Source organism: Clinocottus analis, unplaced genomic scaffold (assembly GCF_023055335.1).
Source record: "Clinocottus analis isolate CAN_PGR_092001 unplaced genomic scaffold, fCliAna1.0.p SCAF_7, whole genome shotgun sequence".
Lineage (NCBI taxonomy): Eukaryota > Metazoa > Chordata > Actinopteri > Perciformes > Cottidae > Clinocottus > Clinocottus analis.
Genome location: NW_027176229.1, coordinates 60001 through 87500, shown reverse-complemented (window position 1 = coordinate 87500; position 27500 = coordinate 60001). Strand labels below are relative to the sequence as shown.

Sequence of the window (27500 nt, the reverse complement as noted above, 5' to 3'; positions counted from 1 at the left end):
GTACACGTTGAGCTTTTCTTCTCCGTATCTTTGATTTGTTTCCTGGTTGTATATTCTCAGGAGAGACGTGTCGTACATTCATTTCCGTTGGGGTCGTTGGGGTCGTTGGGGTCGACGCGTTCGGGCCGACGGAGAGAACAGAAGAAGTCGAGGAAACGGGCCTCGAGTTCAGGCCGAGACAGAGAGAAGTATTTGAAATAGTATTTAAAGTTTTATCCAACAGACGGCGACACTGGGGGAAGAGCGGCGGACAGGAAACACTGCACTCTGGCACGTCTTTATTGATTTGATCAAACTGTCACACTGCGTCCTGGAAGAAGAAAGTGTAACTTCATTGGATTGAAAGAGAAAAAAGAGCATTTTCATTTCTTCTAATCAGCATCATAAAACAGCTTCCACAAAAAGGACGCTTCAGGTCAACTTCACGCCATCTTTTCCTTTGATTTTGCCGAGTCGAGCTGCGGCTTCACGGCATTAAAAAAGACAAAAAGGGAGATGTGACGCGGTCGCCCGACACCAGAGAAGCTTTACTGCCGCTCGACAGAAGCGCAGCGACGCGACGCAGGAAACCTGCTGAGGCTTTTAAGAAGGTGCGTTCACTGGACGTGACCTTTCAGCTCAGTAGAAAATGTTGAAAGTGAACTTTTTCTGAATCGTTTTGGTGCAACTTTCTACTCAAAGTAAAGGAAGCTCAGCTGATTCGGTGCCGAGCTCCATGGACCCTGTTGTGTTCGGCGCTGGACGGGTCAGCACCCTTCAGACTCGGTTCTACCAGAACCAGAAAATAGTTTCATTGATAGTTACTCTTTATTTTAAAGGTCCCATAGTGATAGTCGAGGAACTGAAAATAAGGTTTTGCTGACTGGCAGTTTGAACATTGTTGCAGGTCCATACGAGACATTGTTTACTGCATGGTTCCTTGTTTACGAGCTGAAAACACAGTTCAGTATCTACAGATATTAATAATAATACAGCTGAAAAGATTAACCGAGTAATAATAAGCCAACAATGTGAACAGTTTGCATGATGGAGAAAGCGTTTTCTTTAGCGCAGCTTTAATTCCAAACATGATGAAGCTGCTAGAGATGCTTTTAGTATTCGATACAGAAAATATTACATTATTAACTCAAGTTTAATTTGATCTCTTTTTGGTTTTCTAAGGAAATTCCTACAAACAAACAAACAAACGACCGTCTCGCTGTAGTTGACGTTGCTCTTGCAGAGGAATGGGACTCCTTAAATAAAGTGTTACCAGAAATGAATCCTGACGAGATTTCTGTTTGTATGAATGATGACGTAATGCTTCCAGAAGCTCATCCGTACGAACCCACAAACGCACCTTTTAAAACACGACGGTGTCGTTTGCCTCCACGCCGCCTCCAGTGAGACGCTTCATCTTCTGCAGCGACGCAAACACCAGACAGAAAACAGTGAAATCTAATCGTGAGCCGAGCTGGTTCTCCTCTCTTCATTAACGACGACCTTTTCTCATTTTAAGACTTTAGACTTGATTGAAATTAAGTGTCAACAAGGCACAGATCTTCAAATGCTGGGAAAGAACTATGGTTTCTTTTATAATAAGACTATTTGTGCTCTTTAGGGAGGTAGAAGGCCACAAAGGCACTCTGAAAAATGCTCTGAATTTATTAAACACTAAGCTCGAACGGCCCAAATGTCACATCAGTAAAACAGACGCGAGGAGGGAGATAATAGTAAATATGTGGAGGACGGAGTGAGCGAAGACGGCAAGTCCTCAGTTTTCATTTGGATATTTTAAAAAAGGTCCAACCCTGAGACTGCCGTTGTAATCATTCCTTCACGTAGAGTTGATGCTTTTTCCCCAAACGTAGCTTTTCTGTCCTTCAGCTGAGAGAAGAGTGAGACTTCCTTGTGCCGTAGAAGTGAGAGGGAAATATAAACTAGCAGCACGACAAGATTAAGATCAGAGTAAAAGCACAGGATTCCTCTTTGGAGCTCGTTCACGACATTCATAGTGGAAGGAAAAGGACCGCTGTACAGCTGTGGAGCACGAACACAACATCTGGTTCACACGCCGACGCGAGGGAGCCATTTAGGAGCGAGCAGCTGGACGAGTGCACTTCATGTTCATGCCCACATATTTCGGGGTGAAATGTCCCGTCAGCTGAAGCTGAGCCCCCCCCCCCCTCCCCCCTCCTGTGGAGTTCAGCGGGATATGACGGAGCTGATGGAGTTGTACGACGTGCCGCCGTTGCAGGTGGGCGGGTAGCCGTTGGCGGCGGCGGCGACCACCGCTTCCATGTTGACCCGGAAGACGGGCGACGCTTTGAGCAGGAAGTCGGCGGCGTCCCGGCGGCCGAGCTCCCTCAGCTTGGCCATCAGCACGCCGACGGTGCTGTCGGCTCGCGCGCTCCACGCCCGCAGCAGCGCCGCGGTCGGGCTGGGCTGCGGCGCGGCCTGCTGGGAGTCCGGGTCCGAGTCCGGCTCAGGGGGCGGGGCTCCGTTCGGAGTCCCGTTGCTGTGCTTGGCCACCAGGTCCGTGAGCCCGAGGTTCATGGCCAGCAGGCACCAGTCTTTGCCCAGAGCGTCGGGGGGGTCCAGCATGCGGCAGAGCTTCCGGCGGGCCAGCAGGGGGACGTCCGATATGTGGATGTCCTTCCCCAGAGTGCCCTGCTGGTAAACTTCAGCGCAGCCGAACGACAGAATGCTGCTGAAGCTCTCGCGGTAGCCGCCCATGGTGTTGGTGAGCGACGACTCCCGCTGGACTTGTGCGCGGAAGAAGTCCTTGGGCTGGTAGACCATGATGGGGGCGTGGTGCTCCCGCAGCTGCTGAGGACTCAGGTAGTATTTGGCCGTGAGCAGACCGGGCAGCGTGGAGGCCAGCAGGTTCTCCGTGATGCTGCAGGCGGTGTCCAACAGGGTGTAGCACTTGGCCCGCTCGGAGTCGTGCCCGCGCACCTGGATCTCCACCCCCTGGCCGTGGTTGACCAGCAGGATCATGGCCTCCGCTCCCCCCTGGCTCACTTTGGCCCCGTTGGTCCACAGGTGGATGTCTCCGTCGAAATCCTCCCCGCCCTCCTCCTCGGGCTTCTGCTGGTGGCTCCAGCGACACAGGTTGACCTGCAGTTTGTGAAACAGGCCGCAGGGGAAGGGGGTCAGGTGCTCGGCGGGGACGAGTCGCACGCCGCCGTACAGCATGGAGTCCTCCTCCTCCTCCTCCTCCGTCCAGGAGCGGTGGAGGCCGTTGGTCTTGATGAGGGCGGGGATATCCACCATGGCGGGGTTGGTGGCGTCGCGGGCGCAGACGTCCATGGCGTCCAGGATCTGCAGCAGCTCGTCCACGTCGCTGTCGGGGGCCAGAGCCTGCACCTCCTCCAGCCTGTAGCGCCCCCTGTAGTGGTGGATGGCCTTGGGCGTCTCCACGGACAGCAGCTTGCCGAGGACGCTGCTGCAGAGCCAGCGAGGCTCCAGCAGGACGACGTCCTGCACCGTCTCGCTCTGCATGATGTTGATCTGTGGGAGGAAACAGAAGGAGAGCGGTGAGAGGAGGTGATGGAGGAGAGACACCGCTGGGAGAGCAGTGAGGAGAAATGAAGAAAAACATGGACAGAAAGTTGAATATGTGGGAACATGTTGACAAAGTTGATGCTTTGAAAGACAGAGAGGACCCAGTGAGCCTAAAAACAAAAGTAAAAACATAAAGAAACAACTTTTCAGATTCAGGAGGGTCGAGTCATTCTGGTAACATAAACATGAGCAGAATAATTCATTGATAATAAATGTGGCTAATCGTTTACAGCTGACAAGAAGGTTTGGCTTTTCTGTGTTCACGATCAAACGGCTCCCCCCGGTGGTCATCTAATGAACTGAACTATGTGATTCTGACGTTTGATCACAATACAGATGTTTCTTTGTATAAAAATAAATAAATGTGGGAATCCATTCAGAATGATATTTCCTGGCCTCCCACAGGTATAATTTCATTCCCCTGCACCTGCATACAGCCTGAAGCCGTTCAAACACACACGCACCTCCCCCATGCTGTGCAGCTGCAGGGCCAGCGTGCGCAGGTGCTCCTGGCTGACCAGCGGGTTGATCTGCTCCTGGACGTCGCTCACAAACTGCTGCCAGGACGTCAGCTGGTTGGGTCCGCTCAGCTTCCTCCAGGTCGGCAGCGTCGACAGCAATCGCTCCGACAGCAGCGTCATGGGACAACACTTCTGCAGAGGGGAGGAGGAGGAGGGGAGGAAGGGGTTAACACCTGGATTCACAGCACGCCAGGATTCCTGAAGATATTAACTGATGAATGAAAAAGGAAAAATATTCCAGATGTAGTTGCTTGAATTCAATATCTTCCTCTAAAGATTCTCAGCTGTAGAGATCATCCTCTTCAGACACATTTTGAATTTATAAAGTACACATCTGGAAGGTAAAGACGTGTGTGTGTGTGTGTGTGTGTGTGTGTGTGTGTATTAAGCCTGCTCACAGAGATGATGTTGGCGCGGAGCTCCTGCAGGTGACTCCTCAGTAGTTTTATGTCTTTGGAGTTGGAGGCTCCGGCATCCATCACAAACAACGTGTCACTGATCTGCAGGTCGACTCCAAACCTGAGAAACAAACATGAAGAAACGGGACTGAGACACAGGAAGAAGCACCACCCTTCGCCTGCCTTTGGCCTCTGCGGTGCCAGACCTCGTTGGAGTCCCAACCTGTTCCTGACTTCCTTGAGCAGCACGTTCTCCTTGTCGTAGGTGAACTCGCCAGAGAAGGCTCGGGGCACGTCGGCGAGGTCGGCGTGCGTCGCCACCAGGACGACCACGAGGGGCTGCTGCACCCGGCCGCCGAACGCTGCAGGAGGACACGGTTTGGTTTTTACACTCAAAGAGCCACCAGCTGCATTTACCAAACACAGAACAAGATGGCGGCTGCCGGCGGGTTCAGCAGCCACGGACACTCATGGTGTGTAACGTTTGAAGTACACACTTTGATGTACTTGGCCTGTCACTGAGTATTTTACATTTTTTACACCAATCTACTCCACCACATTTCAAAGGCAAGTATTTGACTTTTTTTACTCATTAAAAAGTAAAAAATACAACATTTATCTAACAGCTTTAGATCTTTTTTACCGTTTAAGTTGTCTTTATATTATTCTTGCGATTCTTACATAACTAAAATGATCACATATGTGATAAACACTACTACTACTTAATGCTTTTATTGACTATTGAGGTCCTGTTTGATGAAATTCAACGACTGTTATCACATCGCCATGTGACAACATGAAGTATCACAAAGGCCACAGTCTTTACTGAAGATCTTGTCAAGTCTCTGGAGATAAAATTGATAAAATTGCAGACCAAAGATAGTCGTCAGGTGACAACACCTGAACCATTTAAATAAATGAGTCACGCAGTTTCAAGCTTAAGGTCCAATTATGACGTGAAGTAAAAAAGATTCTCACAGCGTGATCTTTTACTGAGATTAAAGACCATATTAAGAGTCTGGATGAAATAGTTTTTAAGCTCAATTTTACATTTCAGCTGCAAGTATTTCAGGGCTGACGAGAACGTAGCGGGACTTGAGTCCATGGCGTCTCACCGATGTCGTCCTGGGGCAGGTGCAGGGCCTTCAGCAGGTTCAGCCAGTAGGTGACGTGTCCCAGCTGGGTCTCGTACGGCTCCTCCAGGCTGAACAGGACCAGGTGGATCGCCGTGGCGTCGTTGGCCGCAAAGTAGTCGTAGGAGCAGTAGTAGACCGGGTTCCCCGAAAACTCCCACACGCTGAACTCGCCCACGCCTGCAGAGAGAGGGGGGTGAGCGTGAGGGGCTCGTCGCACCAGACGCTACTCTCAAAGACACGTCGCTAGCTCAACTATCGTGTTCCTCTGGTACGGCCTTTCATGCGCCTTTTAAACGCTGCGCGGCGCGTTTTGATCGCACTTTTTCGCTGCGCTTAAAAAAATGCTCAGCCCAAAAGTCCAACTGACAGCTCTCGTCATCCAGACACAACTCACAGAATAGATGCTCTTTCGTTTAAAAAAATAATAATATCGTGAACTCCAAAACTCTGTTTTTTGGGACTTTTTCCTCCTCACCGTTGATGTTGCCGTGCTGGATGTCGATGGCCTTGGTGGCCTGGTCGTCGGCGGCGGACAGAGCGCTGTGGACGGGGGAGAAGACCTCCAGGACGCCTTTGGTCAGGCTGGGCTCGAACATCATGCTGCGACTGCGCACGCTCACGTTCTCGCAGCCCGGGTACAGGTTGGAGATGCTCACCGACACTGAAACACACGAGGAGACGGAGCGTCAGCAGCGGGAAAGACAACACACAGATGTTCTTTTGTTCAACACAAGCATTGGATCACAAAATGTGTTCAAACAAAAATCTACAAATGTGTGAATAAAATATTCACAGAATCATTTTCTAAATATATATTTTACATCCGTTTCAGTGCATCACATGTGTGCCTCAATGTCTAAACACTCAAATTAAAACATGTGAACACATCTGAACGTTTTCTAAGAGGAGAAACTTCACACAGCGGCCCAGAGCTCTGCAACACAACCTGGAGTGAGTCTCAATCTACTCCTAAACATTTCATGAACAAGGTTGAAACATTCAGGAAGAAAACACCCGACTCGAGTCGTCACGATTGTCCCAGAATGAACGATCTGCATCCACACTTTCAAACACAGGGTGGCGCCATTTCATGACAAATGAACCACCGACGCACACGTCACCTTTGGATTACTTCACTCTGTGAAGGACCACACCTACACTTTGTTTTGTATCATGTTTTTGGTTCATATTGCCTCATTTGGACAAAATCAGCGCTGTGAAGAAGTGTAGACGAGTGCAGGATTTCTGGCGGTGAAAGATGTTCAGAGTTGGATGGAAGTTAACGGCCGTGATGAATGATCTTCAGCTGTGTTGTTGTTTTCTCTGATCACGGTGACGCAGCTAGACTCCTCCATGAAGACATGAAGCATCAACTGACAGAAGGTCAAAAGGAGGTCGAGGCCTCTCGCTTTTCGGGGCATAATTGAATAAATGGAACGGTGCACGACGAACAGGCTGGATGGGGTTTCTGCTCGTATGTCTGCGTCAGCGCCATCGCTCCTTTTCCCTAGAAAACAGAGATCCATGAGCACCTCCAGCTGCCGTCACCACCTCTCCTCTGTGTCCGTCTCAGTTGTCCGACGCGTGAACGGCCTGAGAGGACAGAACCCTTTCTGGTGTCATGTCCAGTTTGGGGTTCACACATTCACAGTGGACCAAGGTGACTGTGAGTTATGAACGTGCCACACCGACGGGCTCACATCAGAACCAGATGTGACGCACGTTTGAGAAAGGACCACCAGAGGGATGGACCTGGTGACGTACCGCTTGTCCCCCTCCCTTCACTGTGGACTCGCATCGCTGCAGAGGAGGTAGACTCAATAAAAGGCCGTTCCTGAAATCAGCTAGGATTGAAAGAAGAAGAAGAAGAAAAGCCCTTTCAGCCCTGGATACTGCAGCTCTGACGGGTTTCCCGATAGCATAGAGGACGGGATGGGTAACACGATGCGGCTCATTATCGTAGCGAGCATCAGGTCCGTCTGGGAGGTAATGGCTCAGAGCGCCAAATAGAGCGGTTAAAGGAAACACAATGGCGTGTGTGTGTGTGTGTGTGTGTGTGTGTGTGTGTGTGACACATACCTGCAGGACTGACTGCCACAACAAAAAGCAACAAGAATAGGACCACCTGTTTCTACTTTCAGGTTCCAGTGAGGGTTACTGGGGGAATGGGGTTAATGCTGGGCAAACTGGGGGGAGAGAGGGAGACGGGGAAATCACAAGTTACGTTGTGAAGTGATTTTATAAATCAATTCTTTGGACACTCGGATGATGTCACAAAGTCAAATTCCTATAAATTCAGGGGCCTGCGATTAATATGAGATGATGTCATCCGTTTATTTAAAAAGGTTCTCAGCCTTTGTCACATTTGTCTTTTTTTCAGGGAGAAAAAACGAGACCTCCAGCTCGTTCATCTCTTATCGTGACGCACGCATTGTTGGCTCCAACCCCCCCCTCTGGAAAGGATAAGTGGTTAGGAATAATGGATGGATGCTTCACTTAAGGGAAGAACATCTTCAAGCCACGATTGTTTCCAGGGAGATTCTTTGGTGAATAAAAAGAAAAAAGAGGAAACCAGCCTCGTGTTCCTGATCTTAAGTCCCTCGTACTTGAATGCAGTTCATTTTCTCTTATGCTTGTACACCTGTCCGTCACTTCCAGATGTGAAACACTGCACGGACCGACAATCTGAGACCCTCCCCAAGTCTAGGACTGACCTCTGAGAGCGATGTTGAAATAGAGCAGACTGTCTAATGTGGCTAAAAATAAAAGCAGCTCTGCTGCACGTCACGCCGCTGACTGATGGGGTCTGATGAAAGGGGGCTGGCGTTGAGCACCGAGCTAATCATCCTGGCCTGCATCTCAGGCCCCCGGCAGGTGGAAGCTTCATCTTCATGAGGGGTTGTGCTGCCGTCACCTACCGGCGGGTTTGGAGCTGACGGGGGAGTTCGGGTGGCGGCTGCTGCTGGACATGCGCGTCCTCTTCCTCCTGAAGAGGCCGCGCAGGATGCCGCACTTCAGAGACTCCAGCAGGGAGCTCTTCCCGGCGCCGCAGTGCCCGAACAGCTTCAGCTTGATCCTGGGCTGCACGGTCGGAGTCGGCCGCAGCTGCTGGATGTAGCTCAGCTTGTGGTTGTCCTGAAGCGGAGAGAGAAGAGAAGGATTCACGTGGAGGTGTGACACGGAGCGCCACAAGGCAGAAGACCTAGATGTGCATGCTGTGCATCGCTTTTTCCTTCACGTCTTTTGTTATGCATTCTATGTGTTTTATTTAATATATTTTCATCTATTTTATTGCGTCATTACGTCTCCCCCATCTTATTTCCCTTGTTTTTATGTTCATTCCATGTCTTTTTCCTTTATTGTAAATCACTTTCATTAAAAAGGTGCTGAGCTAATAAAGCGTATTATTGTTATTTTCATTACATTATTAATATACAATTCACTTTTTCTCCGCGCACCATGAGCAGAAAACTGGTCTCTAGATGGCCGTTTGATCCATCTTTTCTTTTTAATCTGTGTGTTGCACGATGAAAATGTGCTGAACACTACAGAATACAAACAACACAACACAGAGACCGTCGTTCTGCCCAATGAAGTCAAACAGCCAGCGGAGAGAACAGAGTCGCCTGCACAGGATACGTACATGCAATAAACTATATTATATGTTATATTAATATATTATATCTTAAACATATATTATTATTATATTATATGCAATAAACATGCATGAGAGGGAACAATAGTTGAAGGAATATCTGCATCGGTTAGCTGAAAAGGACACCCATAATAAATGTTAAATGCAAATCATCTTCACAGTTGATTATATTTTTAGCTCCGTTTTTTCTTATTTAAATCCACTCACGAAGTGAACAGAGTCATGTCTCACGTTTACATGAAACGCTGGACACCAGGATGTAAAAATAAGAGAATTAACACAAAACAACATAACATTTGTTAACATGAGACACATTTATAACCGAGCAGCAGATGAGTCACGGACCAGAAGCTTCAGATGCGCTGAGCGGTTGAGGGGGAAGAGAGACTAAGCTCCTCCCACCTGCTCAACACGCCAATAAAGGAAGTTTCTGGTTCAATAAGTAGGAGAATTACAAGTAATCCACGTTCTCTCTAAAAGTTTGAGGACCTGGGATGAGTGTGTGTGTGTGTGTGTGTGTGTGTCATTTCTTTTTTCCTCTGGGTTCAACGTGCCAGAGAGGAGTTTTAAATTAGCGCAGCATATGCAGAGGATGACTGTTTTCACAGTTGCTGCTGTCATGTTTTCACACTCTGCACCGAGTCTCAGCAGGTTTTCTGGAGAAACATTATACATTTTTTTAGACCTGGATGAGAGGAGAAGTTGGTTTCGCTGCGGGTGCTCTGGTGGACGGGACTCGAGTCGGACCGGGAACGCTGGAGGTGGAGCTAGAGGTGGAGACCTCCGGCGAGCTGAGTGTCATGTGACTAGGAGGTTTGGGTGAAGTCGCCCTGGCAGTTCATTCAATATGTGAGGGGTCAAAAGGAGGAAAGCATCCTCATCCTCATCCCAGCTGTCAAAGAGCATCATGTGGCTGTGAAACCTCGTCGGCAGAAAACTGTTCCTGAAAACTATAATACCAGTATCGGATTCCTTTTTAAAGATCAAACCTGTGAGGCTGCGCATCTTTTTATAACCTGTGTGTCAAGTGCTGCCACAAAATGTCTAAAAAAAGGGAGGGATGCTGACACCTGACACTTCCTGTTGATCCGTGTCTCCACACCTCAGTTATGAGTGTTTGTGAAACTGCTTTTGCGTCACGTCTTTTCCCTCCAGTTTAAATAACATGAAACGTATCATTGATGAGGTTTCACCTTTTTGAGCTTTCCCAACAAAGAAATGATGAGTTCGTGCTGGTCGGTGTGGGCCAGGTCCTCTGCAGTCTTTCCATCCTGAGGGAGCGAACACAGAAAAGGAGCTGATCATTTAGTTTGTTACAGTCAAACATTTCTAATGACGCCTAACATCTCATAGTTTTATATTCTTGGCGTTTTAGATGCTGGAGTCTGCAGCACAACATGCCGCATCAGAGACCTGTGACCAGATCACAAATACACATTTTTAATAACACATTAGTCTGCTCATAGTGTTCATAATGAAGCATTTCAACCAGCAAAATATTTCATAATTGCAAGAATCATAGTGTTCATAATGTATTAGAAGTTGTAATACATTATAATCACAGTTATAATGCATTTTAAGTGCCCATTGTTTGCTTTAACTAAAGTTAAGAGATTTTATGTTTTGTTTGTTAATATATTCTTTTTAATTTTCTTTTTTTTTAATAACATCACATCAATTATTTTTGATGCCTAGCTATTTTTATACATTTTTTTTAAAACCATCTCAGCTGATTTAGCGTCAGACTTCTATAACCTGTTGGACTCGGGAAGTTTTTAGTTTTTTAAAAAAAAGGACCAACTTTGGTGCAGCACAACCAGATGAATGATCTTCTTATTCCACGCACTGTTGCCTACATTACCCACCATGCATTTCATCCGCCACCTGTCACACACTCCGCTGCGTCATGCTCGAAGCGATCGCCTCGAGCAGAGAGACGGCTGACCAACTACACACTGACTACACACCCGCAGTTTCTTATTTTAATCGTCAAATCTGTGAACCTGACGGATGCAGAATTCATCAGACAGATCAGATCGAGCACCTGAAGCAGACTGAAAAGAAGTGACATCGGTTGCCCTTTGAGCACCGAGCACAGAGTTGGTTGCAGTTTGATTACAGCTGCCCCCCATCGCCCCAAAGTGTTCCCCTCAGCCTCCTCCGACACAGCGACACAGCGCCGACACGCTCCAAGCCTCTCTCGGCCGCGCTGCCATCTGGCTGCCGCTCCACAGGGACTCGACCACATCGACAGCCTGAACCGCCCACTGAGAGCGTCCTGCCGCTCAGCTGGGTTTGTTGTGAAAGTATTTTATCTCGGGAGAAAAAAAACAACTCACTGAAGACATGTTCTAGCTTTCTTCTCTTCTTGGCTCAAACCTCCGGACGCATGATATCAAAAGAGCGTAAAGAGCGCTGACCTTCAAGCCGGGCGGTTCAGCTAAATGTCAGGAATGTAAATTAATGCAGCCGGAGGCAAAAGGTGACCACAGAGTCTGATGGACGTGAGCACATTCAAAGTGTTCAGAGACCACAACCACCGCAGCTTAGCAACGGGCAGATGATGCGAGCGCCGGCCGTGCAACTAATATTAGAGCGAGAGATCATCTGTGGGAGGGAGGAGGGGGAGGATGAGGAGGAGGAGAGACTCGTAACAAGAGGCTGAAATAAAACGGAGGAATGGAGCCACGAGCTTCCCGTCAGCTGACCGGCAGGTGATGAATTATACATCTCAATATGTGCTTTTAGATGAAACATGCACGGCACATCGGCTGTCATGCAATATTAACGGCTCGAGGATGCAGAGAGAGAAAAAGACATCTGGCAGGAGAGCCTTCCAATAACCGTTTGAACTAAAGCAGACAATAAACGCCACAATAAAGTGACATCACGGCTGCAGAGGGACGTTCATTACAAAGAATGCTTCATGATGAGCAGATGTCTATGTTCACTACACATTTAGAGGACAGACACGACTCCAGGTGAAGGATTTCAAAGCCTTCCCCGGTCACTGGCCGGGCTGCATGTGACTCCTCCTCACGTGAGGACGCGTGTTCAGAGACTCACGGCGGTGACGGCGTCGATGTTGGCTCCGGCCAGGCAGAGGTGACGGACGACCTCCAGGCTCCCGTTGTTGGCCGCCAGGTGGAGGGGCGTTCTGCCGTGCTGCATGGGGACACACAGACATGACAGCGTTGTCTTGAAGCCCGGCCAGAGCGACGACTCAGCAGAATGTCTTATAACAATAATATAAACACAGGAGGAGATCCTGCAGCAGGAGACGACGTCTGCTCCACCAAACCAAACCCGTCTGCCTTTAGTTGGCTCCTTCAGTTTGTAGAGAGACAGTGTTCAAAAAGAGGAGGAAACATAACTTCTGTCCATCTATTATGTCGATCAGCGCTGTTCCCCTTCACACACGTCACGCACGCAGCAAATCCTCATTAAAGAAATGTTTCACTGAAGCAGCCGATCAATGAAAGTCCAGCGTCTGTCATGTAGAAGGACTTTTCCCCTCAGACTCATTCTGAGACCTGTTATTTAACCTTTTGGAAACAGCGTCCATTTTAAGTCCCAGCATGCCCCATTCAGACAATCTTTTGACGTAAAATACATAATTTTTCCTCATTTTTGAACTGAACGACACAGTTTTCTGACTGAAACTCCTTCCTAACAGACCAAGACTTTGTTTTATTGAGATTTTTGTTGTAGATTCTGATTCTTTTGGTCCTAATCTTTCCATAGAGGTGTCTTATTGACGCTCCAGGAGGCTTTTTTGGGGAATCTGGCTCATCTCATGCTGGATGTTCATAGTTATCATCAGAATACTTTTAAAAAAGATAGATGTCAAATGGGAGAAGTAACTGTTTGTAGGTTGGAAATATAATATGCACGCACCTTTGTTTAACTGGCAGATAACAGGAACTAAAAGGTCCAATTACAGTGGTAAAATATATCAAAATGTTTACTGGACATCAAACTATTAAAACCCACCAATGCTGTGCGTGGTGGAGCATTTCAATTGTCTCTCAACGGCTCTCAACATGGCGACGGATGAGTTTACTTCTTTTTTAAAGAGCCCCTTCACCAGTCAAAGCAGGAAGTCAGCAGAAGTCAAAAGAAAAGCTTTTGCAAAACAACAATTGTGTTTGGAAGCAGCGTTCCAATCAGTTCCCTTCTGTCACGACTCGAGATAACGAGACGCCCTTCACCCGTTTTATTCTGCTGTAAACACAACAGGAGACACTTTCAACTCCACCCGTCTACATCTTTCCCCCCACGAGTGTCTGCAGCTGACAGCGAAGGCTCAACACAGGCATCGACTCGGCAACGCGGGACAAAAAAGAGAATAATCCTGAAAATACTGAATAAATCTCAACGTCTCCGTCACTTTCCTTGAACTATTCTGGGAGAAAAGACATTTGTATGCAGAACAAGCCGAGGGGGCTTCCAGCGTCTGAGAGGAGCGATCCCATCGCAGAGTACATTCAAACATGAGGCGTCAAAATAGAAAGTGAATAAAAAGACTTGTGTGGGAAGCGGTGCTTGGCAGAGAGACAAAGCAGGATGGATCTTCAGTCAGATATAAACCAGTTATGTGAGAGCGCCCTTAAAAAACATCACTTCACAGAAATAGGAGGAAAATAAAAGCTGCTTAGCTTGCAGATATTCAAATCCAGACCGCTTTCAGGGCAAAATAAAGCGCTCACAGATGTTACAACCTCAGCTCAAAGGACCTCTGAATTTCAGCGACGACCACAGAAAATATCAAATATGTTCACTGGATGCCAGGATGCTGAGATCACGCAGGACCAAAATAAATCCTGAAGCTGCATGTATTTATACTTCCAGAAATCCCTTTTAATCCCTTTAAATGTTTGCTCTCTGTTCATTCATCCCTCTGTTCGGCCTGTGACACGACAGCGTCAAAGCATCCTGGACGCTGAAGCCACGACGTCTCGCTTTCAAACCGCTGTGAAGCTGCAGCTGCCACAACCTCTGCTCCCTCTGGAGCCGCTCCTCCACCAGGGGATGGAGCCCGGCTGCAGGATTCACTCCCATTCAGCCACAAGAGCGACGTGAGGTGCAACACCATGATGTTAAGGTCACGGCAAGTCCGACAGAAAAGTGTCCTGAACGTCGTCGCACGCTGCAGCTTTGATATTGTGTTGTTTAGAAGTAAGAGGCCGGGATGCACGGGGCGTCCGCATACTTTTGGCCACATACAGCAGGATGTTATTGTCTGGCTGTTCAGAAGATCTTCAGTCTCATCGCTCAACCCTACAAATCATGAACTATTACCTGCAGGAGCTTGTAGTAAAACATTTTCTAGTTTTCTGAACAGGAGAAATAAAAAAAAGAAAACAGCAACTTAGATTGAAGAAAGCAGCCAATGATGCTGCAGGAAGATTTGATAAAACCTGCATGCAAATTAATCCCTGAAAAATAGATAATCTTGATTTGCGGAGCTCTTTGTAACAGTGTCACAGAAATACCAAGTTTTAAAGCAAGTTTTAAGAAGTAATTTAAAGACTGTTGAACGATGTCTCCAGACCTCCTTTTCCCTGTTTGAGTGTTTTTCACTGTGTTTGAGTCCAGTACTTGTGTTTATTGTATGTATTTGTTCAGTGAAGTATGTTCTAAGTACATCTGCAAAAAAAGATCTCTCTTAAAAGATATTTTGAACATCCAGCATGATTTGAGCCAGATTCCCCAAAAAGCGTCAATAAGACACCTTTATGAAAGATTAGGACCTAAAGAATCAGAACCTGCAACAACAATCACAATAAAACAAAGTTTTGTCCTGTTAGGAAGGAGCTTCAGTCAAAAAACTGTGTCGTTCGGTTCAAAAATGGAAAAAAGACGTATTTTATGCTGAAAGCTTGTCAGAATGGTGCATGCTGGGACGCCACAGGACCCTCCGTGTTCCTCTAGTCCTGGTGAACTGGTTTGAGCGTGGCGGGCCGTCCTCACCTTGTTGGGGAGGTCGAGGCCGGCCTTGGCGCCGCAGATCGCCGTGACGACGGGGAGGTTTCCGTCCTTGCAGGCGATGTGCAGGGGCGTGTTGCCGTGGCGATCCTGCTGGTCCACGTGGCAACGGTGTCTGAGGAGACAGCGGACCACGTCAACTGACACCTCCGTACGGACAGGTGCAGCGCCGTGTGGCCGTCCTGCAGGGGGGGGGGGGGGGGGGGGGGGGGAGAGAGAGAGGAGAGAGAGAGAGAGAGAGAAGAGAGAGAGAGAGAGAGAGAGAGAGAAGAAGAGAGAAGAGAGAGAGAGAGAGAGATGAAGAGAGAGAGAGAGAGAAGAGAGAGAGAGAGAGAGAGAGAGAGTGAGAGAGAGAGAAGAGAGAGAGATGAAGAGAGAGAGAAGACAAGATGAGAGAGAGAGAGAGAAGCGATGAAGAGAGAGATGAGGGAGAGAGATGAAGAAAGAGAGAGAGAGAGATGAAGAAGAGAGAGAGATGAAGAAGAGAGAGACAGAGATGAAGAGAGAGAGAGAGAGAGCGATGAAGAGAGAGATGAGGGGAGAGAGATGAAGAAAGAGAGAGAGAGAGATGAAGAAAGAGAGAGATGAAGAAAGAGAAAGAGAGAGAGAGAGAGAGAGAGAAGAGAGAGAGAGAGAGAGAGAAGAAGAGAGATAGAGAGAGAGATGAAGAGAGAGAGAGAGAGAGACAGAGATGAAGAGAGAGAGAGAGAGAGAGAGAGAGAGAGAGAGAGAGAGAGAGAGAGAAGAAGAGAGAGAGAGAGGAGAGAGGGGGGAGAGAGAGAGATGAAGAGAGAGGGAGAAAGAAAAAGAGAGACAGAGAGACAGAGACAGAGACAGAGAGAGAGAGAGAAAGAGAGACAGAGACAGAGAGAGACAGAGACAGAGAGAGAGAGAGAGAGAGAGAGAGAGAGAGAGAGACATGTAAATCACATGACTGGATGTCGGTGCTCCTCTCAACACGTTTGGGTTCCACTCATCCTCCATCTTCCTCTCCTCCTGCCGGCCTGCAGCGTTGGACGCCCCTCACCTTGTCGGTGGCCTCCACGTCGGCGCCGTGCTCCAGCAGACACTCCACGATGTCCACGAAGCCGCGGGCCGAGGCCGTCAGCAGCGGACTCTCGCCCTCGCGGTTCTTGGCGTCGGCGTGGCAGCCCGCCTGACAGAGCGCCCGGGCCACGGGCGAGTAGCCGTGCCACGCCGCGCAGTGCAGCGGGGTCTCCTGCTCCTGCAGGGGGACGCAGAGGGCAAAGGCATCAACAACAACAACAACAACAACAACAACAACAACAACCACCCTCTGTGTGCGTGGACGGTGCTTACCCGGTCCGATAGGTCCGGGTTGGCTCGGATGCTGCACAGGTAGCTCACCACGTCCACGTTGCCGTAGCGAGCCGCCACGTGGAGCGCCGTCTCCCCGGACTGGAGGACACAAGAAATCACCCGTCACTCACGCTCACTCACCGTTTGTTGCCGACAGCCGCGATGTCAGCTGGTCTCATTAGCCGGTCTCATTTTAAATGATCATTTTAATGCTCTCATGTTGCCGTCTTCGCGGGTTCATCGTCTTCATCATTCTCTCAGCCTCATCAGCCACCGCCGGTGTCTGGGTTCATCAGAGCAGACGCCTCTCATCTCCCTTTAGGGTCCAGGAGTCTTATCACCATCACCATGTCTGTGATAAACAATAATCTTTTCTCCATCTTCCTCGACTCTTCCGATTGTAGAGTTTTCACAATAACTACTCTCGTGCAGCGCGTCTCCCTTGACGGCCCGACAAGCCTCAACAGCATCGCTTAAAGTCCGACAAACGTTCATTATTCAAGCTGAAAAAAACTCACTAACTCGAATGCGGACAACAACTTTCCTCTCACATTGCCGTGAACGGCCGGTTGCTTCTCTGGGTGCAGTTGTTGCAAACCAGTACAACCTGAAAAGCAGTGGCTTTCATGATTTCATTTTCTGCTTCAGCATCCTGGTTGCACGCGGTCCAGCCCGAGGCCTCGTAGACGTATTGATGACATCATCGGCCTCTCTCCTCCATTGAACGCTGGAGCATGCGTGTGGAACAATATCTTCACGCAGCGACGGTTCCCCCGTTCGTCGCGCCACATTTTCCCGGATAACCTCCACTGCAGCGAGATGCTGGGATGTGACCGTCCGACACGCGCAGACAACCGGGCTCTGAACAAATGATCCATCGGCTCCGACCTCATGGCCGCCGGTCAGAGAGGAAGCTCGTGAGCAGAGGAGCCGCTGAAGGGAAGCGACACCTCCATTAACATGGCGTCTAATGGATCTACGGGGGCGGGACTAACTTTACATGTCTATTGAATCGTTGAAAAGGTCTTTCTCATGAGAGGATGACGATGGACATGAAGGGTCCTGAAGCTGCTGTTGAAGCACCTCCACCTGTTTGTTTTGTTTGCTTTTTGTTCCGTTTGTTATCGTCTCTCGTCCGCAATGAAAAGTGCTATATGAGTTTAATAATAATAATAATAATAATAATAATAATTATTATTATTATTTATAATAATAATAATAATAATACTATTATTATTACTACTTGGTCACACAGACTCTTTTAAAGTTAAAGTAATGAAGTGAGAGAAACTTTATTGATCCTGGCAGACAGAAGAGACACAAAATGATTGAAGATGATAAAAAATAAACGCTTTTGGGATTTCGTCTGCCTCTGATTGAGGCCACACACACACACACACACACACACACACACACACACACACACACAAAGACCTGTTTCTATAGCAACAGAAAATAAGCTGATAAAGTGCCAGAGTAACTGTTTTTTTGCTTCTCAGGTGCTCACTGCGGCGAGTGTGAACGTGTGAATTGCGTGTGTGTGTGTGTGTGTGTGTGTGTGTGTGTGTGTGTGTGTGTGTGTGTGTGTGTGTGTGTGTGTGTGTGTGTCTAGGCCTTTCAGAAAAATCAAAGTGATGCCTCTCGAGAGGTTTGATGGGTAGGAGTGTGTGAGTAATTGTCGATAGATAACGCACCGCGGCGAGTAGTCGTATGTGTGTGTGTGTGTGTGTGTGTGTGTGTGTTGATTCACCTTATCTTGGACATCCAGAGGGCATTTCTTTTCATGGAGGAATCTCAGGGTCTCGACGTGGCCGTGTCTCGCCCCGTAGTAGATAGCGTTGGCTCCGTTCTGAAGGTTTTTCGAGCAGAAGAAGAAGAGGAGAAATTCCAGGATTTATCCCTGACCTTTACCAGAAAAATCCAGCTCTCCGGGAGCCCGTCTGCAGCCAGGTGATACGAAGCGGCCATATTTTGAAGATGTGCGAGCATCCAAAACGGTTCTGGTTTACATTGTGACTGTCCCGTTGGTGCTGATGGGTTCTAGGATCCATCGATCCATTTCAAAACATGTGGGTTTAGCGTGTGCTGGTCTCTACCGTACGTGGTGCAGTGCAGCCGGTGCATGCATTCATGCTGTACGCAGCCAGAGTCTGATGAAACGCAGCAGCTGGCCGTCGGAGCAGACGGAGGAGGCCTCACCTTGTCGTGGGCCTGGATCTCGGCACCTTTCCTCATCAGCACCTCGATGATCTGAATGTTGCCACAGCCGGCTGCGATCAGGAGGGGAGGAGTCCCGTGCTGCAACGCAGGAACAACACTCATCCTCATTTTCAGTGTTCAGAGAGCGTTTGTGCATTTGTGCATCTTTAACCCGGTGAAAACTATGGAACCAATTCTGTCCCCAGACCTCCTTTTCCCTGTTTGAGACGTCGTAGGAACCCTAAACTAATTCCAATACTTGTGTTTATTGTACGTATTTGTTCAGCAAACTCTTAGGAAAAAAATGTATATCTGCAAAACAAATCACTTTTAAAAGATATGTTGATCATAACTATGAACATTCAGCATGATATGAACCAGATTCCCCTGAAAAAGCCTCCTGGAGCGTCAATAAGACACCTTTTTGGAAAGATTAGGACCTAAAGAATCAGAATCTGCAACAACAATCACAAAAAAACAAAGTCTTGTTCTGTTAGGAAGGAGTTTCAGTCAAAAAACTGTGTCACTTGGTTCAATAATGGAAAATTACGTATTTTATGCTAAAAGATTGTCTGAATGGGGCATGCTGGGACTTAAAATGGGAGCGGGAGGATTTTTCGTGCACGGTTTCTAAAAGGTTAAGTTGGAGCCGACAAATTACACAGATTCTCTTCAACGGGTTGTCAAAAAGTGAAGCTGTTATGAAACTAATGTAGACGTACAGACGTCTGATGAGTCTTTGAGTATCTGAAGAGGAAAGAGGCTGGAAGGAAATGGAGACGACCGTTTACTGAACAAGTTCCCTCCTCTTCCTCCTCTCTTTAGCTCATCGTCCCTCCCCTCTTTAAGTCTGCATCTGAACCTCAACCTCTGTTCTGCACCTCGTTCTCTTATGAATGTATTCAGATTCAACTTTATCGTCACTGCACATAGAGCAAGTGCTGTGACAAGAAAATGTGGCTTGCATCTATGTGGAGTGTCAAAGAGAAGTAGTTACGGTGCAGCGTGGTGAAATGAGATGAAGACAGTAGAAACAGTGTGGACACGGTGATGGAGGTTCAGGGTGTTGACAGCTGAGCTGGAGAAACTGAAATGTGTGCAACTACAATGACCGCAGCTTCCTTTCTGCAATGCTCTTTTCTTCCCATTCACATATTTAAATTTAAACATGTTGTGGCCTATTTCAGGTAAAAGAGAGAGAGATAGACAAGGATAAGTGTAGATTTATTTACTCCGGTCTGTTCAGAGCTGATGTGACGCACGTCAATGAGCAGAAATGTGAAATTCTGTGTGGTTGTTTTTTTATTCAAGAAGTGTAAATCTGTCTTTTTTTTGTCTGTTCTCATAAACCGATTGAACTAAGTGACCTCTTCCTTAAATCTTTGGAAACCTTTTGCTCAAATAGAACTGGCTCGGGTACAAAATGTAGATCATTTAAGTTCATGACTTTCCTCTGTCTCTTCCTCCGTCAGCTTCCATCCCAAAAGGAAGCGCAGACTCACACAATCACAAGGTCTTGTGATGTGCAGCTTTTCCATGCAGTCCCTCAAAGAGAGCGTCATGTTTGGACACCGGTTCAAAAGGACCCGTCAGCAGCTCTAGTGAGGACACTGAGCTGACCTGAAGTCTGTTGGTGGGAAAGTGGACTGCACTGAATGCCTTTAAAAAGGCACATGGGACTCCTTCAGACCATGAGGATGGATGTTCTAGTCCAGTTTGAATTTAACAGGAAAGTGGCACAGGAGACATTTAGCAAATAATGAACCCTAAATGAAAACATTTTGAACACTCGTCATGAACACTGCGCGTGAGCTGCTCACCTTGTTGGGCTGGTTGATGTCGTAACTGTTCAGGGAGCCGAGCAGGTGCTGCAGACCGGGCACGTTGTCGTCGTTGATGGCGTGGATGATGGCCTTCATCACGAAGGAGTCTTCCTCATCCTGGACGGGTGGGAAAGACAGTTACTGCTGGAACGATCTAATCCTGTGAAGTTAATCCTGTGAATTCTTTCTATCACATGCTGCCCTCCCTTAAGTCTCTCTTTCATCTTTCTCCTCATGCATGAAAACACACAGAAACGAGCAGGCTTTTTTTTTTCTTGCAGCTGCACACAAATCTATCTTTTTTCTCTCTTTTCTGTCCGTGACATGTGACCCCATGACCTCCAGCCGGAGTCAGCCCGACGGCACGGAAATCAGCCGTGACGCTCCGCTGCACAAAGAGATGAGGACGAGCGAGGCGGGGAGGTGAGGAAGAGGGAGGCGAGGAAGAAGGAGGCGAGGCTGATGTGGCGCTTGCTCTGCCAAGCATGACCCTCCAGCTGCATTCCTCCACCTCCTCAGAGGAGCTGCAGACACAACGGGAAGCGAGCAGCAAACTGACTTCTGAACCTTCTGAAGGTTGGATATCAAGACGCAGGATGGAGAGATGTTTACCAAACTATCTTCTCCCCCTCTTTGATGTGTAATTAGGGTTCCCATTGTATGAAAGATAATGTTCCAGGACTTATCCAGGACCCATTTAGTGAGGATCTAGCTGTTATGACAGAGAGGGATGCACCATCCACTGACATGTTCCTCTGTGTGGAAGGATTACTCTAACGACATGCAGTCTGCCGCTATAACTTATCTGTGACATCATCTCTTACGTGCTTAGCAATGATGAATTGATTATAGAAGAACATAATACAAGAAAATAACTTAACGGCATAAACATGATTAATAAATCATTAACACTCATTAGTTGCAGCCTCGCTTCCAATCCTTCAGGGCCTCTCCTGATGCTGACCTCACAGCCTCTCACACAGAACAACTTCTTATGGTTGAAAGTTTACACTCAAACCCCTCTGATCCAGTCTTTAGGTCAAGCATTTGACCCCGGAGCTGCACAGCCAACAATGATCTGTTGGAAAGCTGTGTTTGTGCCCTGCAGGGGGCGCTGAGCTCTACCTGGCAGCTCACCTGCAACACCAGGAAGTTGCATCGTACTGGTCTGATGTAGAAACCGGGGCCGGCCTCGGTTAAATGATTAAGCCTCTCGCCGAGGCCGCGGTGTTTACATCTCGCATATAGACTCTCACTGTGTGCATTACCAACCAGACTGCTCCTCACATTCCTATGAGCTCACACTGTATTTAAACACACACACACACACACACACACACACACACGCCTGACCTGTGGCTCTGGTGGGAAACGAGGAACAGATCACTTACACGTCGGAGCTCAAGATCCTCAGAGGGATTGTGGAGTTAGAAACACCAGAGCTGGAAGTGAGAGCTCGGGGGTCTGATGAGAAAATGCACTTCACTAAAGCAATCTGAAACTCATTAAGCCGCCAGGCGGCTGTAATTAGATCCATTTGGTTTGCATTGAAGATAAAATGAATGGTTCTCTGGTTGTGGATGTTTTACTCTGGTGCAATTTCAAGCTTTGGGAGGTGTTAGTGGCTGCAAACCCGGAGCAAGGCAGTGACTCTGCTGCTGCCTCTCCTCCTGTGCGTCATGTCAGAGTAATCGGACGCCCGGGTCTCACCAGCGCGTCGTCGCTGCGTGCCACGCTGATGTTGCTCCTGGACAGGAAGGAGCGGGACAGGCGGTTGCATAAGGAGATCAGTCGGACGGATTGCTGGGAAAAAGAGAAGAGGAAGTTAATGTCGAGAGGCGTTCAGGGGACCATGAAGGGAGCGGGAAGGCGGAGACACGGAGGAACAATTTTATGCTCTATTTCAACTCAGGTCAGTTTCTTTACTCATTCCTTTGATAATCAACTTTCTTACTGTTTGGTGACCAATCTGTAACTGGCCGAGGATAAACACACCACAAAGGCCCATTATTATTATTATTACAATGATGTAATAAGCATTTATCATCTTTTGCACCGCGTCTCTGAATGAAACCAAATGTGCTTCTCGGGCTGCAGCGAATAGTTGGAAAGCTTCATTTTTTAACAGACATTCAATTTCTAAATCTTCACCGTATCATCCACAAGTCAAAACATATTGAAAAAAAACAACTTCTGAAGTGATGATAATGTTTTCATCGTGGGAAATATTCAGCCAGTTGATATGTTTGTTGGCGTTTAGCCTTTAAAACTACACCTTCACTGCTGGTGTCACATCTATATTACATCAAGAAACTTGATTTCATATAAAGAGACCAACTCATTGCATCAAATTAATCACAGCATCTTTGTTTTAGGGAGATGACTTCATTCAATGTTACAAAAACCTCACGAGAAGCGTCATTCAGTGCAGCCACACTTCTATTTGTTTCATACACAGGTAATCTAAAATGCATTTCCAGAATGACACGTGGCTTTTCAGGAGTTGTTTGGTATTAAACTGCGAGGGGTCATACTGTTGATCAAAGCACGGCCCTTTGCCCTCAGCTCTTTTCCTTTCACAAATTGATCTAAATCAGTAAATATATTGATGAACAGATGTTATTACTTTTTGTTTGCAGTCTTCTGGCCTTCAAATCAAAAGAATCAGATATTTATTACATCTGGATTTTATTTCCTCTTTGAATTAAAAGTATGGTGTGATGTTTTATAAACCTGGCACTTTTTTAAAACCTGCTTTGTCATGTTTAAAAAAAAAAGAGGACATAAATAAACTGTAATCGAGGTTACTGACGAGCCAGAAGCTTCCAGCGTGCCACAGGCTGGAGCATAAAGACGGAGCAACGGCTGCACCGCCGCCGCTGGCGAGGAAGCGACGCCGGCGCAACCGCGAGGAACCGAAGCAGACAAGGAGACGACCAGTGAAGCAGACAAGGAGACGAGCAGTGAAGCAGACAAGGAGACGACAAGTGAAGCAGACAAGGAGACGACCAGTGAAGCAGACAAGGAGACGACCAGTGAAGCAGACAAGGAGACGACCAGTGAAGCAGACAAGGAGACGACCAGTGAAGCAGACAAGGAGACATTGCATCAATAGTACAACTTCTTTAAAGTCGAGGTTTTTGGCAAGGAGCTGTCAAAGTGTTTCAGATGATGGGGAGGAGGGTGGAGGAAGCTTTGTTTGAGTCGGTCCTGAAACTGGATGTTTGGAGCGTTTGGGGAAATCAGAGACGTCTCAAAAGAAGAAAACAACACTTACTTTCCACTTTCTGCGAGCTGCAAACTTCTTGAACTTCTCCATGTTGACGGCCGACTCCTTCCTGCTCAGCGCCTGCTGAGTGTCTTTTGGCTGATTTCACAAATGTGGCAAAAGAAAAGCAGAATAAGCCGAAAGTAGAATGTTCTCGGACAAAATCAATCAGACATTTGTCAACGTGAACTTCTGCCACACAATAAAGAGTCCAACCTTGATCCAGGGGTGCTGCAGGCTGTCCTGGATGGTCATTCTCTTTCTGGGGACAGAAACATATTGGTTGAGTGTCTTTACTTTGCTGTTCCTGAGTCAACGGGCTTCCTGCTGTGAAGCAGCAACGTGACGCTCAAAGAAATCAGTGAATAAAGCCTTCATCATTATTCAAGCTTATTAAAAGTCTCCACACTTGCTTTCCCCAGAAAGGGTGCGTTGACACACAATGTATTTTGTATTCCTGGAGACAAACACCATATCTTTTCATTAGATATTTAATCACATTCTCATGACAGTTAAATCTGTAAAAGAAAACAGATTGAATTGAATAATGCAACTGATCCTCCTGTTCATGTTCAGAGACACTGACTGAAGAGAAGAAACGAAGAAGAAACACTAATATTAATATTAATAATAAGTAGTGATTAACCCTGCAGTAATAAAAACTGTGGTGGTCAGAAAGCTGCTGGAGACGTTGAACTTTGTCCCGGCGGCTAAAATGTAAACTACATAGATGAAGTTCACCGGTAATTAATCATTTAGGTCATTTTTCAGGCACAAAATGTCAAAAAAAAGATTTGTTGTTATTCTATGTTTTTGCCGCTGGTGAGACATTTGAGTACATCGTGGACTCTTTGAGGACACTAATTATAATGTACAGCTCGACTGAAGCATCACTAGTATAAACCTGGCAAAATCTAAGATTTACACAAATAAAGACACCATCTGACGCTTTGTTCTTAATACAACACATGCTTAATGAAATCATCTTGATCCTCATTCTGAATACGTGTGACTTTTTGACCTTTGTTGTCTCAGACATTGCATTTCCTTTTAGAAACTCTTCATACTTCTCTTAAACAACAAGTCTCATGAGGTACTGAGAATGTATTTGTCTCCCACTTTCCATAACACATGCGTACACATCTCTACCGACTGCATGCTTGAGATGGAGAAGATGTTGCAGAACATAAATAAATTAAAAACTGTAAACAACACTGTATTCAGAGTCTCTCAGTCTGGTGTGGTTGTCACCTCCCTGATTACAACTGCTGCAAAACAATTAAAGAGACATTGTTTCAAGCTTTTGCCTGTCATCGTGAGCTAAAACAATCATCTGATACTGATCCAGCACACACACACACACACACCTCTGTTTCTAACCAAAGGCACACGTCAAAGTCAAACCACAGAGCGACAGGTGAGGAAGTGTTGCATTAACCGCCTCAGCTCGGCGTCCTGGTGAAACATCGCCGAGCTGCGTCTTCTTCAAGCGACCCTTCATTATTCATTTTTTACTCAAAAGCCCCGTTTGTTTTTTTGCAAAGTCGGTCTCCTCCTCCAGCCGCCGTCGGGTTAAAGAAGCGACCCGAGGCCTTTTACTCGCTTCGTCCGTCTAAATGAAATTATCGCCACACCGAGAATTATTCACCGCCGCCTTGTTATGACGAGACGAGGGAAGAGGAGGACTGCTGGAGGCCTTCAAGTGATGCTGCACCCGTTGCTCAAGCAACGCTGCAATAAAGGCAACGTTGCACGCAACGCTGCAATAAAGGAGTAAAGGAGACGGTACAGCATCGCCTCCTGTGACGAGGCCGGTGTGTGTGGAATACCTGCAGTGTACGTTTCCTATAAGTTAGCCTTAAAAATACTAAATAAAACCAATGAAAGAGCAAATATTTAGTAAATTCTTATATAATTTAATCAGTCAGAGAAGAGATGGAGCTTTGTATTTATAATGCTGCATAATTGTTTAATTCTATATAGTACATAGCTGCTGTATTTCTCATTTGATGTCCCGACTCCAGATGATTTTTACAAAATATATATGGACTTTAAAAACCACTGACCGCTGTTTGGACAAAAGAAGCATTGTTTTGAGGGCTTGGAGTCATTTTTTCTCAAACAATTTGTCACATTTTATAGACTTTTCAATCATGAAAGGTAGTAGAAGCGTCCCCAATTAAACTCTTTTGATTAAAAGGTCAACATCTGGTTTGACGCTGCGCAGTTCCTCCCCTTCAGAGATGATGCATAAACACACATTAAACACATACTTGGGGTCTTTGACGAGCAGCCTTGCGATGAAGTCTTTGGCCAAAGCGCTGGTGCTGCTGAAGAACTCCTCGTCGAACGCGTAGTCGACGGCCGACACGTTGGCCAGAGTCTCCTGCTTGTTGTCGCCCAGGAAGGGAGACGCGCCGCTCAGACTGCACACATCAATGACCAGGATGAAAAGGTTAGAGGGCGGACCAACAGAGACAAAGAACACAATACAGGCAGAGAAATGTTTACCGAGGCAAATTTAAACGCGATGGATTTCTTTCTGACCGCGTGCTTTGATCAACTCGACAACTTCCAAGCCTCCAATCTAACCTGCTTCAACAACTGGTGCAATCAGAGAATACCAGCACCAGCACTGCAAGTTCTCCCACTGCTGATTAGCCCGGCCCTCCAAACCGAAACCCAGACCTGATTCCTCGTGGGTGTGGGGGTGTGATCGCCTCATTAATCAGGCCTCGCTATCAGCCTGCAGTATTTGTTGTGTTACTCAAACAGCAGCTGGGGCCGGCTCTCGAACGCAGTGAGCGAGAGAGGCTTTACCGGGACGACGTGCACGTACACCAGCACGAGACAAAGGCGTGTTTTAATAGGCAAAACAAGGTGTGCACACACACGCACACACACACAAAAGAGCGATAGCACCGGCCTTCCCGCCGAAACCTCTCCAGCTCGTCAGCACCAGCCGCTGACTGAGGCGGCAGCTGGGACGGACGTGGAGGAGGCGCCGCGGGTCAAGCCCAAGTCGAGATGCGTATTCATTTATCCACCGCAGAACAAAGCAGGCAGCTGCCGCGCACAACAAACAAGTCATCAAGGCAATTATTCAGCGAGTGAAAGTGTTTCATGCTCCCCGAATGAGACCTAAAGACTGGCAGGAACACAGGCAGCCTCCTGCAGCCCGACGCTGCTGCCGACCATCACGCTGCTGCCGACCATCACGCTGATGCCGACCATCACGCTGCTGCCGACCATCACGCTGATGCCGACCATCACGCTGTGCACCGACCATCACGCTGATGCCGACCATCACGCTGTGCACCGACCATCACGCTGTGCACCGACCATCACGCTGTGCACCGACCATCACGCTGTGCACCGACCATCACGCTGCTGCCGACCATCACGCTGATGCCGACCATCACGCTGATGCCGACCATCACGCTGATGCCGACCATCACGCTGATGCCGACCATCACGCTGTGCACCGACCATCACGCTGATGCCGACCATCACGCTGATGCCGACCATCACGCTGATGCCGACCATCACGCTGATGCCGACCATCACGCTGATGCCGACCATCACGCTGATGCCGACCATCACGCTGATGCCGACCATCACGCTGTGCACCGACCATCACGCTGTG

The 27500-nt window shown here is 47.6% G+C and overlaps 1 protein-coding gene across 1 annotated transcript in view; it reads right to left on the bottom strand.

Annotated features, from left to right (window-relative positions):
* dapk1 (death-associated protein kinase 1) overlaps positions 1-27500 on the bottom strand; it is a 64655-nt gene that overhangs the window by 590 nt on the left and 36565 nt on the right. The window contains 20 exon segments of the mRNA XM_068604558.1: positions 1-3492; positions 4011-4199; positions 4466-4586; positions 4689-4827; positions 5581-5778; positions 6077-6262; positions 8520-8736; positions 10450-10527; positions 12323-12421; positions 15230-15384; positions 15387-15426; positions 16272-16469; positions 16565-16663; positions 18315-18413; positions 18764-18862; positions 20584-20703; positions 22297-22389; positions 23864-23953; positions 24071-24116; positions 26128-26280. The exon segment at positions 1-3492 is cut by the window's left edge and continues 590 nt beyond it. Coding sequence (XP_068460659.1) covers positions 2185-3492; positions 4011-4199; positions 4466-4586; positions 4689-4827; positions 5581-5778; positions 6077-6262; positions 8520-8736; positions 10450-10527; positions 12323-12421; positions 15230-15384; positions 15387-15426; positions 16272-16469; positions 16565-16663; positions 18315-18413; positions 18764-18862; positions 20584-20703; positions 22297-22389; positions 23864-23953; positions 24071-24116; positions 26128-26280 — 3727 coding nt within the window. The 3' untranslated portion in view covers positions 1-2184.